At 46.7% G+C, this 17,235-nt stretch overlaps 1 protein-coding gene across 1 annotated transcript in view; it reads right to left on the bottom strand.

Annotated features, from left to right (window-relative positions):
• Positions 1-17,235, bottom strand: part of LOC126994337 (nephrin-like) — a gene marked incomplete at its 3' end in the record, with an annotated part of 243,840 nt that overhangs the window by 145,045 nt on the left and 81,560 nt on the right. The window contains 1 exon segment of the mRNA XM_050853683.1: positions 17,056-17,193. Coding sequence (XP_050709640.1) covers positions 17,056-17,193 — 138 coding nt within the window.

Below are 17,235 nucleotides of genomic sequence, written 5' to 3'. Positions count from 1 at the left end.
TGGAAGGTAGGAAGGAAAAACAAACGAGGAAAAGTATTATAAGCAAAATGGGAGAAAGGGTAAGGAAGATGGAAGGACGTTGGTAGCAGAAGGAAGGAAAGGTAGGTGGAAAGGGTAGGAAGAAACGAGGGAGGAAGAATGGGAAATGGTACCATGGAAGCAGAAGGAAAGAAAAAAGGAAGGAAGGAAGAAAAGAAGGAAGGAAGGAAGGAAGGAAGGAAGAAAAGAAGGAAGGAAGGAAGAAAGGAAGGAAGGAAGGAAGGATGGTAGGAAGAAAGGAAGGAAGGAAAGAATAAACGAAGATGGTGTTGAGAAGGAGGGAGTGAAGAAGGAAGAAGAAAATAAAGAAGGAAGGAGACAGCTGATTGAGTCTAGTGTAGAAGAAAGGATGGAAGGCAGCAGCTGAATGGCCCTAGCGAAAAAGGAAGGAAGAAAGGAAGTAAGGAAGGAAGGAGGGAGGCGGGTGCTGATTGGCCCTACCGGAGGCACTCTTTGTGGGCCTAATGAATGGCCGGCGATGGCTTGCTGGGCCACACGTTAGTCGCTGCACGTTATTAGATGGCCCGGCCCTTACTACTGCTGGCGGCGTTATTAACTGGGTCACACCCGTCCCCTGATGGAGCACTTTCAAACTTCCTCGGGTTTGTGAGATTATTTGAACGCCGCCGCTGCCGTCCGCGCCGCTGCCACCTCAGTCTCCTCCGTCCCCAACACCAGTTCCGTCAGCCACACTTTCGTCCCCATCACCACCAGTATCACCACCACCACATTACCTTCGCCATCACCTTCTTCATCACCATCGTCTACTCCATCAGCCACACTTTCGTTCCTATACCACCACCAGTACCATCATCACCACAACACCTACGCCACCACCGCCGCCGCCTCCACTACTTTCAATACCAACACCCTATCACCACCACCACTAACGTTTCCACCACTACAGAGAACCATCGCCACCCCACCGCCTACACCACTACCATCGCCGCCGCTTCTGTTGTGTACCGAATCTGATCTTCCCTCACCCGTCCAAACAACTTTTCAAATTTATACGACGAAGGATTTTTCGATATTACTGAGCCGCTGTGTGCAAGTGGCGCCTTTCCCCTCACGGCTTGTTAGTATAGGAGGTATTGCAGCAGTGGACCGTTTTCCTGTGTATTGAGTGTACAAAGCGATGGTATTTTCTGTATGTTTGTGTACAGGGAGGCAGTGATGAAGGTCATAAGCTCGTATGAGTTGAGTTAGGCAAAGAATTTCACTGCAAAAAAACAAACCTAACCTAATCCATTCCAATTTAGGCTAACCTGACCTCTCTGAATTCAATCCAGCCAAAACTTACCTAATCCTACCAATCCGAATTTAGGACCCAACCCAACCAAACCCAACAAAACTAAACAGCCTAGCCTGACCAATTCTATAACTAGACCCACACCAATCCTACCCTACAAACGTGTATCAACCTAAGCCAATTCTAGCCTCTCATCATCAGAGTTGTGTCCTCTTTTTATTTTTGCAGCTGATAAAAAGTACCTATCAACGAATAAAAAAATGGAACAGAACATTTTTATACGTCATTTGCCATTAGTCACCAAGCTCACGAGCTATAGAGAAAAAAAATAACCCGCCGTTAACTTTGGCAAAAGCAAAGCCAAACACGCTGATGAGTTTGATAGACTTTTAAAACGTGACGAAATTCCACGACATTCAGGAATTAAAGTTTTTTTTTTTACCGGGAGTTTTCTCTCGTGCCGGCGATTCACTATTTCGTACCTTTAGAAGCAGAGCCAAATACTTCCCTGATCAGTGCGACCTTTGCCTTACAGCTCTGTTCTGCCCCCCCCCCGGCCCCCCTTCATTCCCCAGGCACAGCAGATCATTACAAAGCGTGTGTGTGTGTGGGGGGGGGGGAGAGAGAGAGAGAGAGAGAGAGAGGCGAACAGTAACGAATGTGTGTGTGTGTGTGTGTGTGTGTGCGTTTAATTCACCACGGCCTGATCACGAGTTGGACTCGCTTTCGTCAGCAGGTACCCTCCCGACGAGAGCAAGTGCTCATTATCGTCGATCTCTGGGTACTGCCAGGACCTTATACACCACACACCCCATCCCCGTTGCTCAAGGGGGACAATAAAATCTCCTAGTCAACCGAAAGAATCCGGCCTGTGCGGGGCTCGAACCGCCGCCTGTTTGACCGTTCAGCCTCGCAGCACAGCGCTCAACCGATTGAGCCACCGAAGCGGTTGTGTGCTGTGTGTGTGTCATCAATACGCACGTCGTCGGTGGCGTCACCTTCATGGTCGCGGTCGTTTCCCGGCAACCCGAGGTGAGGGAGGGCGTGAGGTCACCCGTACGGGGGCTGCGAGGGCGTGGTGGGGGTGAAGGAGTAAAAGGGGAGGCTAGGGAGTGGGTGGGAGGCCGGAGTGGGATAGAGGAGCCGGGGGTGGGGCTGTGGATTCGTGGAGGGGAAGAGTATTGGAGAAGAGGAAGGAACTAAGAGTGAGGGGTGAAGGGTGTTAGGGCCTGAAGGGGGGAGGTGCTGGGGGGCAGGGCTGGGGTTGTGGGGCCTCGGAAGTGAAGATGGAAGGAAGGAAATAGTGACTGAGGGCGTGAGGGGCTGGAGGGTGTGAGGGCGTGAAGGGGAAGACCGAGGAAGGAGCAGAGAGGGCAGCAGGTCTTGTGGTGAAGGGCGTGGAAGGGAAGAGTGGCAGGAAGGAGCTGAGGACGTGAGGAGCGGTATAGAGGGAGGAAGGGAGGTACTAGGCTGGTGTTTGTACAAGGAGGAACTGAGGGCGTGGGGGAGGTAACGGAAACTGAAGTACGGGTGTCTTTGGTAGGAAAAAGAGGAGATTGCAAAGGGGGAGAAGATGCCTATAGTATGGAGAGGCGAGGCAACTGGGTGAGAAAACAATGGAAGAAAAAGAAGTAATGGATTGGGGGCTATGGGCAGGAAGAGGAGGAAAAGAGTGGCAAAGAGAGGCAGGAAGAGTGGAAGTGGAAGGGGCGACTGTTCTAAAGGAAGTATAAACGGCCGGATTTTTCTCTTTCCTGCTGACTGAATTGCATTACTTAATTTCATAGCGGGGAAATTTCTGCTTCCGTCTCTATTCCTTTCCGTCGTTGTAAGAGCAGCTCCACCTTAACGCTCCTACCCTCTATATTCCTTTCCTTTTTGTTAATCCCTCTCCTTCTGTCTTTCATTTACTTTTACTTACGCAGTCCCCTATGCTTTCTCTCCTTCCCTTCATGCATGTTTTTTTTTTTATATATTTCGACTTTGTTTAACTGACTTCATTTCGACGCCCTTCCTCTCTCTCCTCCTCCTCCTCTTGGCCATTCCTCCGAGCTATTTCTCTCCCTCCATTCTTTCGTTCTCGTGTTTCCCTTCTGCATTCTCCTGTTTCTCTTTCCCCCAAATTCTCTTTTCATCTTCGCACATGCTTCATTTTCGTGGATTCTTCTCCCCATGAATGCTTCCCCTCACCTCCTCCTTCATCCACTCCGCCTCTCCCTCCCTCCCTCCGTCCTCGGCGCAGCTCATCTGTATCAGGGAGACTACGAACTTTACTTTCCACGGTTCATATCTTTCGGCCAAGTTACGGAGCAGGTGTTCCGTTCTCCGTTCTTCACAATACCCGAGGCGCACCGGTGACCAAGCTTCTCTCTCTCTCTCTCTCTCTCTCTCTCTCTCTCTCTCTCTCTCTCTCTCTCTCTCTCTCTCTCTCTCCAAACTTGGCCAATTTCATCAACAAACAGAGCAAGCTTCCCGCAACCTCTTCCTTCTTTCCCTCTCCTATCCCTCGGCAGGTGACGGCTCGTTATTCCTCCGCTATTGCGAGTATTCGTCACCTTAAACATAACGTTGTGGAGACGCTGCTGCTCTTGGCGAAAAAGCACACCACACGTTGAGAAATACCAAAGAATCACTGTTTGTCTGTGTGTATGTTTATTTCTTTTTCTCTCTCTCTTTCAAGGACACAATGAATTGCTTCTCCTAGTAAAAAGAAACATGTCCTTAAAAAAAAATTGTGTGTGAATTTGGTATACGTGTACTTCCTTTCAGGCTACAAAGTGCATGCATAATAATTCAAGTGTGCGTGAGTATGTCTATATGCATGTGTGTATGTATGTGTATGTATGTGTGTGCGTGAGGGTGGGTGGATGGGGGGGTTGGGGGGTAAGGTGAAAACGCATACCCATGTTTTCCATGCCGAGAATAATTACATCTAGCGTATAAATTCATATTAATGCGAATATTTCTCTTTAAGCTTAGCTCTATCGAAAAAAAGGAAAACAAATATAAATATGCACGACAAACATACCATTGGATATCAGTGTGCGCGGGTGTGGGTATGGGTGGGTAGGTGGGTGAGAGAGAGAGAGAGAGAGAGAGAGAGAGAGAGAGAGAGAGAGAGAGAGAGAGAGAGAGAGAGAGAGAGAGAGAGAGAGAGAGAGAGAGAGAGAGAGAGAGAGAGAGAGAGAGAGAGAGAGAGAGAGAGAGAGAGAGAGAGAGAGAGAGAGAGAGAGTGTGAGAGAGTGTGTGTGTGTGTGTGTGTGTGTGAATGCATCTCTTCACGCTAACAGAAACTCGAAGCGTACAATACAATTACATCGGGTTCATTAATTTTCCAAGAGTATCAAAAAATTTCCGGAGTCAGTGAACGCACATTGAACGAGAATAGTGACGTTCCTTTGATATTCTTTTCCATTTTCTATTTCTTCACCTCTGTCCCGCGGCACTTCAAAGCAGGCGACGTCAGCGACCTACGTACGTACCGGCAGGAAAAAACAAAAAGCGCTAGAAAACGTCCAATTGTATTTTTCCCCAGGCCGAAGACAAAGCGCGCCTGGCCTCTCTCGGGGACATCTCTTATTGGTGGATCGTTTCGCCAATCATCGAAAGCGCTTTTGTTGCAACCTCGAGGCAAACTTGTTACCTGTTACTTTGTGCTTGTGTATACGTGTGTGTGTGTGTGTGTGTGTGTGTGTGTGTGTGTGTGTGTGTGTATGACAGAGAGAGCGAGTGATAGCTTGATAGGTATAGATAGATAGATAAATAGACACAGACAGAGAAAAAAGAAGAAAGAGAGTGAATCATTAATTACCTCACGGCTATTCTTTCCTTTCATCTTCCTCTTGAAACGAATGCTATCCCAGCCCCAGCCATAAAGATATACAGACAGACAGATACTAAGACAAAATGAACCACTTTTTCTAATAATAACCAAGACCCGCTTTCCCCTTTCTTCTTCAATTCTTTCCCGGGACCAATCAATCACCAGGAGAGGAAATTAAAGTACTCAATACCTGCCGCCAGCTGCAATTTTTCCCATCACACTTCAAACGTGACCCGACTTAACACAGCCTGCTAATGTGACCCAGAGAGAGAGAGAGAGAGAGAGAGAGAGACGGAATGGGGGAGACAGTGATGTATGGGGGAGGGGCTGGGTATGGCGGGGTCGGCGTCTGGTAGGGAAGGGCGGCGCTGAAGTGTCTCCGTAACCATTAACCCGCCCATTGTCATTGCGTCCTCTCTTAGACCGCAGACCATTCACCAAGTTCTGCCGCGAGAGCTTTATGAGGGAAACGCTATATGGCAGACAGGCATTTCCGTGGTTACCGACTTCTTTGCTAACTTTCCTTGTCATCTTTTTTTTTTTTTTATCCATCCGTCCTTTCCAAGAAGTTAATCATTGTTTTTTTTCTTCCCTCTTCCTTCCCTTTTTATTCATTAGTCCTTTCCTTCTCCTCTCTTTTCCTTCTCTAGTCTCCATTTTTGTTGTATGTGGACAGGGAATCTCATTTCTCTTGCCTTTCATCTCTCATTCAAACGTCTGTGTGTGAGGTGGGGGTGGGGCGGGGGGCTTAAATTAATACTCCTCTCCTTAGGTAGTAAGTATAGGAACGGAATAGTGTTAAGGCTTGAGTAATAGGTGTGATTGTTGTCTTAGAAAAAATACAAACAGTTTCACGGCCTACTCTTTCTTTCTCTTTATCTTTCTCACTCTCTCTCACTTTCTCTCAAGGCAGATGAGGCGGGCGGCACCACCAGCCTCGGCAAGGTGTGTGTTTACTCCCTTCATGCCGTCCTTCAACACCCACACGACGCGATACTCACTAATCTCCAACTACCAGCCACCCGTTTCAGCCTCCATCTTCTTCCTCTCCTCTCCTCCTGCCCTCAGTGACCCCATCTCTCTTCCATTCCCGAGCCCTCACCACATACCTACTCCTGACTCCCTTCTTTCTTCCCTCTCTCTTCTCTTCCCTCCCTATCCTCTAATCCCATAACAACCTTTACCATCTCTTTCCTCCCCCTTTCAATCCTAGGACGAGATCTATATTTTATTTCCTCTATATTTTCCTCCACTTACAAGCCTCTCACTTTTCCACTCCCCTCCTCGTCGCCGTAACCCACCACGTCATTATATTTCCGTTTTCTTTCACTTACCTTAACTGTCCCTTCTGCCTTTACTGTCCTTCTTTCCCTATTCCTGTTTTCTCTCCCTCTTCTCTTTCCCAATATCTATCTTTTTTTCCTTCTTTTTTCTATTCGCCTGTACTCTCACTTTACCTTTTTTTACACCTTTCTTCCATCACATATTTCTCTCTTTCTCTTCATCCCGTTTGCCAACCTCTCCTACTCCCTCTCTCCCTCCTGCTCCTCTACTCCTCTCCTACTAACTGATTTGAACCCTTTTAGACCAACCCTCTTCTCTGCCCTCTCTTCATCTCCATCCTCTCTTCACTCCTTCTCCTCTCTCTCTTCGTGTCCTCAGCATTTATGGCTCAATGGGTGTGTCTCCTAATCTTGAGGAGGAAGAAAAATCCCATTACTTACTGATACCTTCAAAATATCGCCTCCTATATTTCAACAACGAAAAAAGAAAACCACAAAACAACAAAAAAAGTTCAAAAGGAGAGAGAGAGAGAGAGAGAGAGAGAGAGAGAGAGAGAGAGAGAGAGAGAGAGAGAGAGAGAGAGAGAGAGAGAGAGAGAGAGAGAGTGTGTATGTGTGTGTGTGTGTGTGTGTGTGTGTGTGTGTGTGTGTTCCTTCACCATAAGTGCCATGAGTCGTGCATCACTCCCCCCCACCCCACCCCCCACCCCCCCTTGCCCTGCCTGCTTGCCTTCTGCTCCCTGCCCTGCCCAGACGTACCCAAGTCCCTTCAATCTCCACACGCACGGGAGGCGCCCGATGGAGGGTCGCCCACAGATAATCCATTCAGCGGACGCACAGCCATGAAATGACAGAAATGTTTTATCGCCAGTGAAGAAAATGGAAAGCCGGCCTGAATGGAATACATTTCGTAAACTTTGTGGAAGATTAGACCCATTTCGAGGGTCATAAAGCTGTGCTGGCATCACTTACCTTAAGAGACTCTATAGATCTTGGGAGTACAACGTGGGAGGAACGTCGACTCACTTTCAATTTACTGCCCATATATTACAGTTCTTAAGAGAAAACAAATAAAGAGTTGTGGAGGAAAAAGCAGTTTGTTCCAGGAGGCACTCGAGAAGAAATATCATATTAACAATTGCTGCTATAATTATGCAGCGTCATTAATCAACATAATGTGTCACCTTTCTCAGCTCAGGGCCGCAAAGCACTGGTTCCGCCGTCCAGGGAAACCCTCCCTCACGCCCCTCTGTTGTAAGAGTTACTCTGCCTTGCATCTCAGAACAATGACACTCGGCCGAAGATTTTTGAGATATATTTCAATTTAATGGTAAAGGATACATTTCTATTATCCGCAAGAGAGAGGACGTAATAATAATTGAAATTCACATTTCCCCCCAAGTCACTGTAAAATACTCCATGTCATTGTTGATATTACGCGTTTCACCATTTACCTCCGTTTTTAATATTTTCCAGCCGTACCCAAAAGCTTCCAGGCACGTTGGATCAAAATGAAAATAAAGTGTATACGAAGCATTTGCTACAGGGGCAGACCACCTCAATTTCTGGGGTCCCTTTGCGTTCCCGCACGCCGCGCGGAATAAAAAGTCGGGAAGAAATACGGAGGAGGCACCTGATCCTATGAACCTAAGTGCCTCTCGTGATAACGGTCCGTAATAACGCATCATAAAGAGAGATAGAGCAGTTGGCCCTAAACAAAATTAACTCGTGACTCAATTATCGTCTGAAAAATAAGGAAAAAACGGTGGCGTCTGCTCCGCCTGATACCACCACACACACACACACACACACACACACACACACACACACACACATACACCATCTCAACACCACTATGATGACCCTCAGCACCACCATTAGAGATAGCATTAATTCAGAGTCCATCGCCACCACCGCCACTCCCATTAACAATTCTTCCTCATTATTCTCACATCACCCATCATTCCTCCTCTCACATCTGCCCTTACTTCTGTTCATCCTCTTTGGCTTCGACTTTTTCCTGCACTTCCCTCTCTTCCTTCACTGCCTCATCCATAACTGCTCTCAGCACCCTCACACAGTTCATCGCTCCTTCCTCCTTCACCCTCTCCCCTGGATGTTCCTCCTTCAACTCATCCTCTTTAGTTCTCGTTTCTTCCTGCATCTCCTCCTTTGCTCCTACTACCTCTACAACCATTTTTACTGTTACCTCTCGCATCAAAAATTACTCCTTCATCGAACATTTTGGCCCTTGCTTCAACACATCCTCTTTAGAGCTTTAGCTTTCTGTTACATCTTCTCTACAGCTGCTACCACATTCTTCTACTAGTACCATAACTACTATTGGATCCTAGTACACCCATGGCATACCCTCCCTACGATGTAAGACTATCCCAGCAAGCAACAGAAACAAGTTAATAAAGGCCAACATATCCATCCAGGCCTTTCCTCTATACCGGTAGCACGACAAGCCAGCCAGTCACTATTCTTTCGCCACCACAATACAGCCATACAGTATTCAACAAGAGACATTATTCCGAGCGTAAAACTGACCTCTTGCCTAATGGCCTTGTCTATCTCCATTTTACCAAATATTCTGAAAAGCCACGGAAGTTATAACGGCACGAACGTATTTTACTTGTACTTTCTTTTCGGCTTATTTTTATATCCATCGAAGCATCTCAGAACTTTAATCTTGAGAGAGAGAGAGAGAGAGAGAGAGAGAGAGAGAGAGAGAGAGAGAGAGAGAGAGAGAGAGAGAGAGAGAGAGAGAGAGAGAGAGAGAGAGAGAGAGAGAGAGAGAGAGAGAGAGAGAAAGAGAGAGAGAGAGAGAGAGAGAGAGAGAGAGAGAGAGAGAGAGAGAGAGAGAGAGAGAGAGAGAGAGAGAGAGAGAGAGAGAGAGAGAGAGAGAGAGAGAGAGAGAGAGAGAGAGAGAGAGAGAGAGAGAGAGAGAGAGAGAGAGAGAGAGAGACATTCTGACGTAGGAGAGACTAAGTCTGATGCGGATGAGAGGATAATTGTAAGCGCTCCGACTCACTGAGGGAAGAAAGGCTGGTAAAAGGGATATTTTAGGTTATTAAGCTGCTCCCTTCCATGCTATTTTTCTCTTCCCGAGGCTTAAGTTAAGACGGAAAGTTATTAAATTGTTCTCCTTTGAAAAGTTTAGAATTTCGAAAATTTATGTGTGGTTCTTTCTCCTACCGTTGAATCGCTGGGCCTTATTAGAGACGAATTCCCTGACCTCAAGCCTTCTTTTGAGTCCCAAAGTTGGCTTCCATCTCAAAAGGTTGCAGTTGACTTTCTGGCCTTTCGGCCTCGGTCTTGCTGTATGCCCTGACTACGCCTTTTATGCTCTTCACATCATCAACTATCATCCTAATATGAAGGTACACTCCTAGTCTATCTATCTGTTGCAAACTGAAAAACAAATATTAAACTTTGACACTTCTAAATTATTCTAATATACTAAAACATTTCTTCTATGCCAGTCTATCTACTACACAATCTACACCCCTTTTTAATTTTTCTTTTTATACTTTCATAACGTACTTTAACATCATATTAACCCCTTCAATCTCACTCTACACTCGCAAATCGTCCTCTATCATCCTAACAATCAAGTATACTCAGTCTGTCTACGACCCATCTGAATAAAAAATATTAACGTACCAACATGTATTTCAACTGTTCTTTTATACTAAGGCTCTCCAGGATCATATTATTCATCTTCAATTTCACTCTACGCTATCTACACCCATCCTGTACTTCTCTCCATTACATAAGCTGGCCTCTACACTCCATACAGCAGCCTATTAAGTATTCTCAGATAATTCCTTCGCAAACCCTCCCTACACAACCCCGTAAAAGGAGATGGATGCCCTCACTCCCCAGTCTACACCCATGACCCAGCCTGCTCCTATACCAGAACCTGCTTTTTGTTTTTCTACTCCTAGCCTTCTCTCGACCCTCCTGGCGGGGCTGTGCGAGTGTTGAGTTGCGTCCAGCGTCGAGAAAACTGTGGTCGGGCCGATTTCGGGATACATTTTGTATCTCGTCCGAGCAGGTGTGAAAATTATTACCTGTGAGCCTGAGAGGTGTCGCCCTTGGTTCACCTTCCCGGAACTCTTCGCTCGCCACGACGCTACCTTCTGGTCGTCGGCTGAACGGAAATCATTGGAACAGCGAATAATGATGGCAATCGCTGTTTGGTCCTCAGGGGGGGGAGGTGAGGGGGATCTCTCTCTCTCTCTCTCTCTCTCTCTCTCTCTCTCTCTCTCTCTCTCTCTCTCTCTCTCTCTGTCGGATTCTCCTAATGTGGGTTCCAGGTGTAAGAATCCGTCACCCTACAGGAAAAAGAAAACAATTCTCTCCCTTTGTGTCCCTCCTCCCTCCCTTTTCTCTGCCGCCGAGAGCACCAGTAACGCTCTCTTTTCATTTTTTCGTCTGGCGTAGCTTGCTCGCCCTATAACACCTGTCAGACCCAGAGAAGCGGCGCGGCAAAGTGTATGCACAGATCAACGGAATAGTTCTCCTGTTGGCAGCAGGTGGCGGCAGCAGGAGCAGCGGCGTGGCGGGCAGGGAGGCACCAAGAGGAGTGACCGCCACGACCACGCAGGCTCCGCACCAAAATTATGTTCGATTGTGGTGTTTGTTTCACCAATTCCCAGCGGGAAAAATCGCAAAATACGTTTTCACGTCTCTAGCACCAGCGCCCCATTTTTTTTTTACTTTTTTTCTGCCGGGTATTACATTGCTTTGATCCGGAATTATGGTTCTTTTTCGTCTTTTTTCCCTCCCCTTGTATATGTAGCCAAAGCGGATAAGCCTAGACACCCTTTTCCAACGCGCAGGGGAAGGAAAGAAACGAAGCTCGGGAAACGTAATAAAGAATCATAACAGAGAAAGAATACCTTTCCCTTCCTCGGTAATATTCCGACAAGAATTTATTCAGCCGTACAACACTCCGAGACCCAATTTCGTGACGGAAAATTAGATTTCTAGACCGTGTTCAATTTGGTTCAATTCCGCCTCCAGGGAACGTCCGTCCTTCCCTCCGTCAGGTACTTGTGCAGCGGCCGCCACTTGTCTCGCGAGGCCCAGGACGCCGGACCTCGAGTGAGGCCCAGTAATGCACCGCCATACGAGGACAAAGCTGGCCAAACAAAGGCTGGAGTGCGGCGCTCACCCTCTCCGCGTCCATCCCGCTAATGCCACACATTAACGTTGCTCTGTATCAATTGTTGGTGTTCTTTTTACTTCACGGCGAGCAAGTTCCCTTCACCGTCCTCCTAAAAGTGTAATGTATCTTCTGACTTCAGTTTATTGGTTTAGATACGAATTCTTTGCCAGACTTTCCTTTTCCATTTCGTTCGTTGTGAGATAAATCCACAAGTCTCTCTCTCTCTCTCTCTCTCTCTCTCTCTCTCTCTCTCTCTCTCTCTCTCTCTCTCTCTCTCTCTCTCTCTCTCTCTCTCTCTCTCTCTCTCTCTCTTATCGTATACGGCCAATATATACATTCTTGTTTCATTCTCGGAGCTTTCCAAGTCACCTCAGTCCTCTCAGCTGCCTACTATCTCCACTCTTCCTTCCCACATCTCCCCTTTGTTCCAAGACTTTTCCCCTCTTGCTGCCAATCTGTCCCCTTCTCTTTCTCCCCTTCCCTCTTGCCTCTAAATCTTCCCTGTGCCATCTCCTTCCCTCCATCCTCTTTCTTCGCTTCTGTCTGCCTCCTTCCACTTCCTCTAAGGTAAGGCAATTTCCTTCCTTTCCCCGTCCTCCAGCACCCCATCGTCTCTTCCCTTCGCCGAGTTATATCGAAGGAGCCATAGACGGGTGGTCCGTATATAGACAGAAGTGGCAATGGAGAGTCGAGCAATATTGTTAGCAAACACTTGGGCTTCGTCAGGTGAGTGTTCCCAAGGCGAGGGGCACGGAGCTCCCAATCTCCCCTCCCTTTCCCTCCCTTCCTATCCCGTCCTGTCTCTTCCTTCCTTTCTTCCCTGTACGCCATCTCGGACGCGAGGAGAGAAAGGAAAGCGCCCCAAAACACTCTCCAACTACCTGACCTTGTTTCTCTTCTCTCCCCTTACCCTTTCTTCCTTATTCCCTTCCCTTTTTGTTCCTTCATTTCGTTCCTCCCTATATCCCATCACCAACGTCAAAGGAGGAGGGGAAAGACTTCAAATACTCCATTCTCCTTCCCCTTACCTTCCCTTATTGCATTCCCCTTTCTTTCTTCCACATCCCTTCCTTCTCTTCTCCCTATACGCCATGGCTGACACGAAGAGAGGAGAGGGGAGGGAAAGTAAAACAAGAATATAGGGAAATCTGTAAGACCTCTCTCCTCCTTCTCTCCCTTTCTCCCATTCTTCCGCACCGTGCCTCCCATTCCCTTTCTGCCCCTCCTTTCGTTGCCTCTATACACATCATCTCAGACGCAGGAGGAGAAGAGATGACGGGAAATGAGGAGGGAGCGGGGATTGAGGGAAAACAGTGGCAAGTGGGAGCCGGAAAAAAGACGGTGTTGTTGAAGTCGAGAAATGAGAAAGTTTGTTATGAAGGAAGATGACGGGCGGAGGAGCGGCGCTGGAGGGCTGACCAGCCTCTGAAAGGCCACTTTTTTATGGCCCTCAGGACGATGATTATCACGCCGGGGGAGAGAGAGAGAGAGAGAGAGAGAGAGAGAGAGAGAGAGAGAGAGAGAGAGAGAGAGAGAGACACATACATATATAGACAAACGAGTAAACAGGCAGACAGACGCATGTACACACAAACAGACGTACACACATCCAGGAAGGCCAACATTCAGACGGAAACACCTACACCGACAGACATAAGAAGTGAAGGGCGGGATGGGGGCGAGGACACCAACAAATGGGAGCAAAAGAAAAAAAAAAGGTAAAAAAGAAAGATAATGACAGAGATGGTTATTTTTTTACTCCTGATGAGAGCGTCGTGATGAGAGATGATGACGGCGAAGGTCAGGAAGATGTCACTGAAGAGAGGAAAACTAAACAGAGAAAGAGGCACTGATACAGAGTGAGTGAGGGAAAAAGGAAAACATGGCGAGGAAATGAAACACACTCCTCGTACAATGAACACAATGGAAACTATAATGAAAAAGGATTTAGCGAAGCGGAAAGGCAAAGTTATTAGGGAGGGAGAAAGAGGGTAAAGGGGAGAGATAGAGAGCGCAGACGGAGGCAGAGGGAGAGGAGGAGGCGGATTAGGAGGAGGAAGAGGAGGAGGAGGAGCAGAAGGAGATAGTGGTGGTGATACTGATGAAGGAGGAGGAGGAGTTGAAGGAAGTGGTGGCCGTGGTGTTGAAGGAGGAGGACGAGTTGGACGAGGAGGAGGAGGAGGAGGAGGAGCAGAAGGAGGAGCAGGAGGAGGAGGAGGAAGGATTCAAGCCGTGGTTCTGGCGGTGACAACCTCTCCGGAAAAGATCAGGACGGCAGGAAGGAGAGTAGCCAGAGGGAGGGAGAGAGGTGGAAGGAAGGAAGGATGTGAAGGGAGGGGAGGAACTGGAGACAGGACGAGAAGGAGGAAAGGATGCGAAGGAAGTACTGTGAGGGGATGGTGTGAAGGGAGGGAGGTGTGGGGGTAGTGATGAAGGGAGAGAGGTGAAGGGATGATGACGGGAAGGAGGTGGAAAGATGGAGGTGAGGGGAGGGTGTAGGGATGGTAGGAAAGGGATGGTGATTAAAGAAGGCTGATGGAGGGATGGTGTGCAGGGAGGGAGGTGGAGGGATGAGGGGACGAAAGTGAGGGGAGGGAGGTGTAGGGATGGTGGTGAAGGGATGGTGTGAAGGAAGGTGGAGGGAAGGAAGTGGAGAGGAGGACGAGAAACGAGGCTGGAGGAGGTGAGGAAAAATGACAAAGAGAAAGAGAAATGGAATAAAAAAAAGTGATAATAAAGGTTCTGAACACACTCCGTCTGATGCTCCAACGTGTAATGGGATTATGTTTTTTTTACTTTTACTGTTTTTTTATCTTTCTTTCTTTCCAGCACGGCAGAGCTTCAAGCAAATCCAGAACACTACCTACTTCAAATACTACGTCTGTCTGTCTGTTTGTCCCTGCCTGTTCTTGTATGTGTCTGTCTGTCTTCGTAATAATAATAATAATAATAATAATAATAATAATAATAATAATAATAATAATAATAATAATAATAATAATAATAATAATAATAATAATAATAATAATAATAATAATAATAATAATAATAATAATAATATACGGTTTATTTAGGCACAAGGGGCTCGAGAGCTGAAAATATACATATTATATAGGGAAATCATTCTAAAATTACAAACTTAATATTAACCTAAACGTAAAGTGTCTATGTGTTTAGGATTTTCACTATTGTTGGTATTGCACTTTTCTTATATCTGTCTGTGCGCCCACGTATGGGGGTTCTTTTGCCAGTCTCCGTGCTCACAAGAACATCCTCAACTCGAGTATCTCTTGTCTTCCTTGAGGCTGAGGCTTAGGACTTTTTCACTGTTTTAGTCACCCTTGAGAATGTCCCGCGGTTCTAAGTGAAGAGAAAGATAACAACCGTTTTTACGATATTTTCATTGGCAAGGCTCCTTCTCTCCTTCCCTGCTTCCTAAATCAGTGATGTTCGTAAGAGAGTACGTAGTATCTCTATCTATTTATCTATCTATCTATCTTACACACACACACACACACACACACACACACACACACACCTGTCAGTCTTGTCAATGAGCGGCGTCGGGACCAGGTAAGAGGAAGACATCAATTATTGGAAATTCATCGAAGCAAATGACGTCACGGCCAGGTAACTTCTCCCTTCAGTGACGATCTTTCCTCCCCCTCATCTCCCCTCACCTTCTCCCTCCCCACCCACTCCCTTGTCCTCTCATCCCCCCCCCTTTCTCTCTCTCTCTCTCTCTCTCTCTCTCTCTCTCTCCCAATAAGGCTGTGCACGGGGCCTAATTACAGAGGCCTAGGGGAGTGCGGGAGATCAGGATAACGCATTAGATCACTTGATTATTAAATACATCACTGCAAGGCGGGTTAGAAGGGGGAAGGGAGATAAGAGGGGGGGGGGCAGTAAGGTGGTGGTGGGAGGAAGGGCATTGGGGGTGAAGAGCAAACCGCCCCACTCCTCCCTTAATATAAGATAATCATATCCGTGGTGCAAGTGATGATCTCATTTTCACGGGCCAAGCAAACACATTTCCCTCTAAGCTGTTGCCATCACTACTGGTCTAATAAGGAAGATGTAATCTCTCTCTCTCTCTCTCTCTCTCTGTGTGTGTGTGTGTGTGTGTGTGTGTGTGTGTGTGTGTTTTTCCCTGAATATTTACACTGGAAGCTGAATGTGTGTTTTTTCCCCTTCCTTCGTTTTCTGCCCTTCAGTCAAAATGTTCTGCCTTGCTAGAATTTAGGGTTACTGGTTTTTTTTTCTCTTTTTATTTCCGCTTTTTTAATCCCTGCGCCATAAACGTAAACATTCAAACCATTTCAAAAAGATAACAACGCGTGTACACTTTCGATCCTTTGAACAGCAGCTGACAAATGTTTCACGAGGAAAAAAATATATATGCCAACATTTTCAAATAAACAACTTCACACACACACACACACACACACACACACACACACACACACACACACACACGCCTCTCCTCCCCCATCCTCCACTTTCCCCTCCTACCCTTTCCCCCATCTCCCTTCCCCCTTCCTCCCATCCGTCTCCCTCACCGCCAGTCCCCTCATCTTTTACCTCATTCTTCTATAAGCCTGTTTTTACCCTCTCAGCAAAGCCTCAAACATGCTCTCCACTGTTCTCTGTCCTTCATTATGCTTTTTTATTACCTTTTTCCTAATGGATTCAACAACGACAACGCTGCTGTATTTTTTTCTTGACTGAACCTTCATCCTACTAAGTTGTTCACGGAAACTTTCTTAGAATTTTTAGAATAGCAGGGTAAGCCACGAGGTGAATTAAGGCAGCTGTTCCCTTTAGTTAACGAATAAAATGAGCAGTTAATTATGTAGTGCTCTATTAATTTGTTGATAATAATGAAAGGGTATTTTCATAATCAATTTCTTTTGTGATGCTTAAAATTGTAGTGCTTCAAGGAACAATAAAAAAAGAACAAAGAGAATCACTGTTTATAGGTGAATACTAATAACCAAGAATCATATCTTGGACAAAGAGAGCATTCTTTTTCTCGTGGTGTGTCAACAAATACTAACAAGAAAGCAACTGTTTACTGATGCAAAAACTCAATAGACGCTACTGGACTGAAATATACTTCTTGTTTAAAGCACACTTCTACGAGGAGGTAAATCATATCCCTCGTTGGACATAAACAAACAAACACATCAAAACTACCGCCTTATGGTGCAACAATAAGGGAGCCGTTATTGAACAAAACGATATCTCTTATTTAATGGAACAATTCTGCGCCACGAGAAATCCCATCCCTCAGATCGACCAGTTTCCACCTTTTATGTAAAACTAGCATTTACCCCTTTTGCAATAACAGTGTTCTCTCATCCTCCTCTACCTCCAACTCTTCATATTCCGGCCAGTCTTCCCCCTACCGATATCCAAACCAATATTGCCTTCTCATCCATTCCGGCCGCGAGTAGAAACTGGGAGAAGGTTAACTTACCCAGCACGAAGCCGTCCTTGGCCCACTGCACGCGGCCCGCCTGGTTGCCCACTTCACACTTGATGATGGCAACGTTGCCCTCGATGACATGCTGATCCTCGGGTTGGTTGCGGAAGTGTTGTTTCTGCTGACCCCAGACTGTGAGGGAGGGAGAAAAGTGCCGGTCAGTATTCATCGTTA

Source organism: Eriocheir sinensis, chromosome 1 (genome assembly GCF_024679095.1).
Source record: "Eriocheir sinensis breed Jianghai 21 chromosome 1, ASM2467909v1, whole genome shotgun sequence".
Taxonomy (NCBI): Eukaryota; Metazoa; Arthropoda; class Malacostraca; order Decapoda; family Varunidae; genus Eriocheir; species Eriocheir sinensis.
The sequence above is the reverse complement of the archived record's forward strand: the minus strand, read 5'-3'. Positions and strand labels throughout refer to the sequence as shown.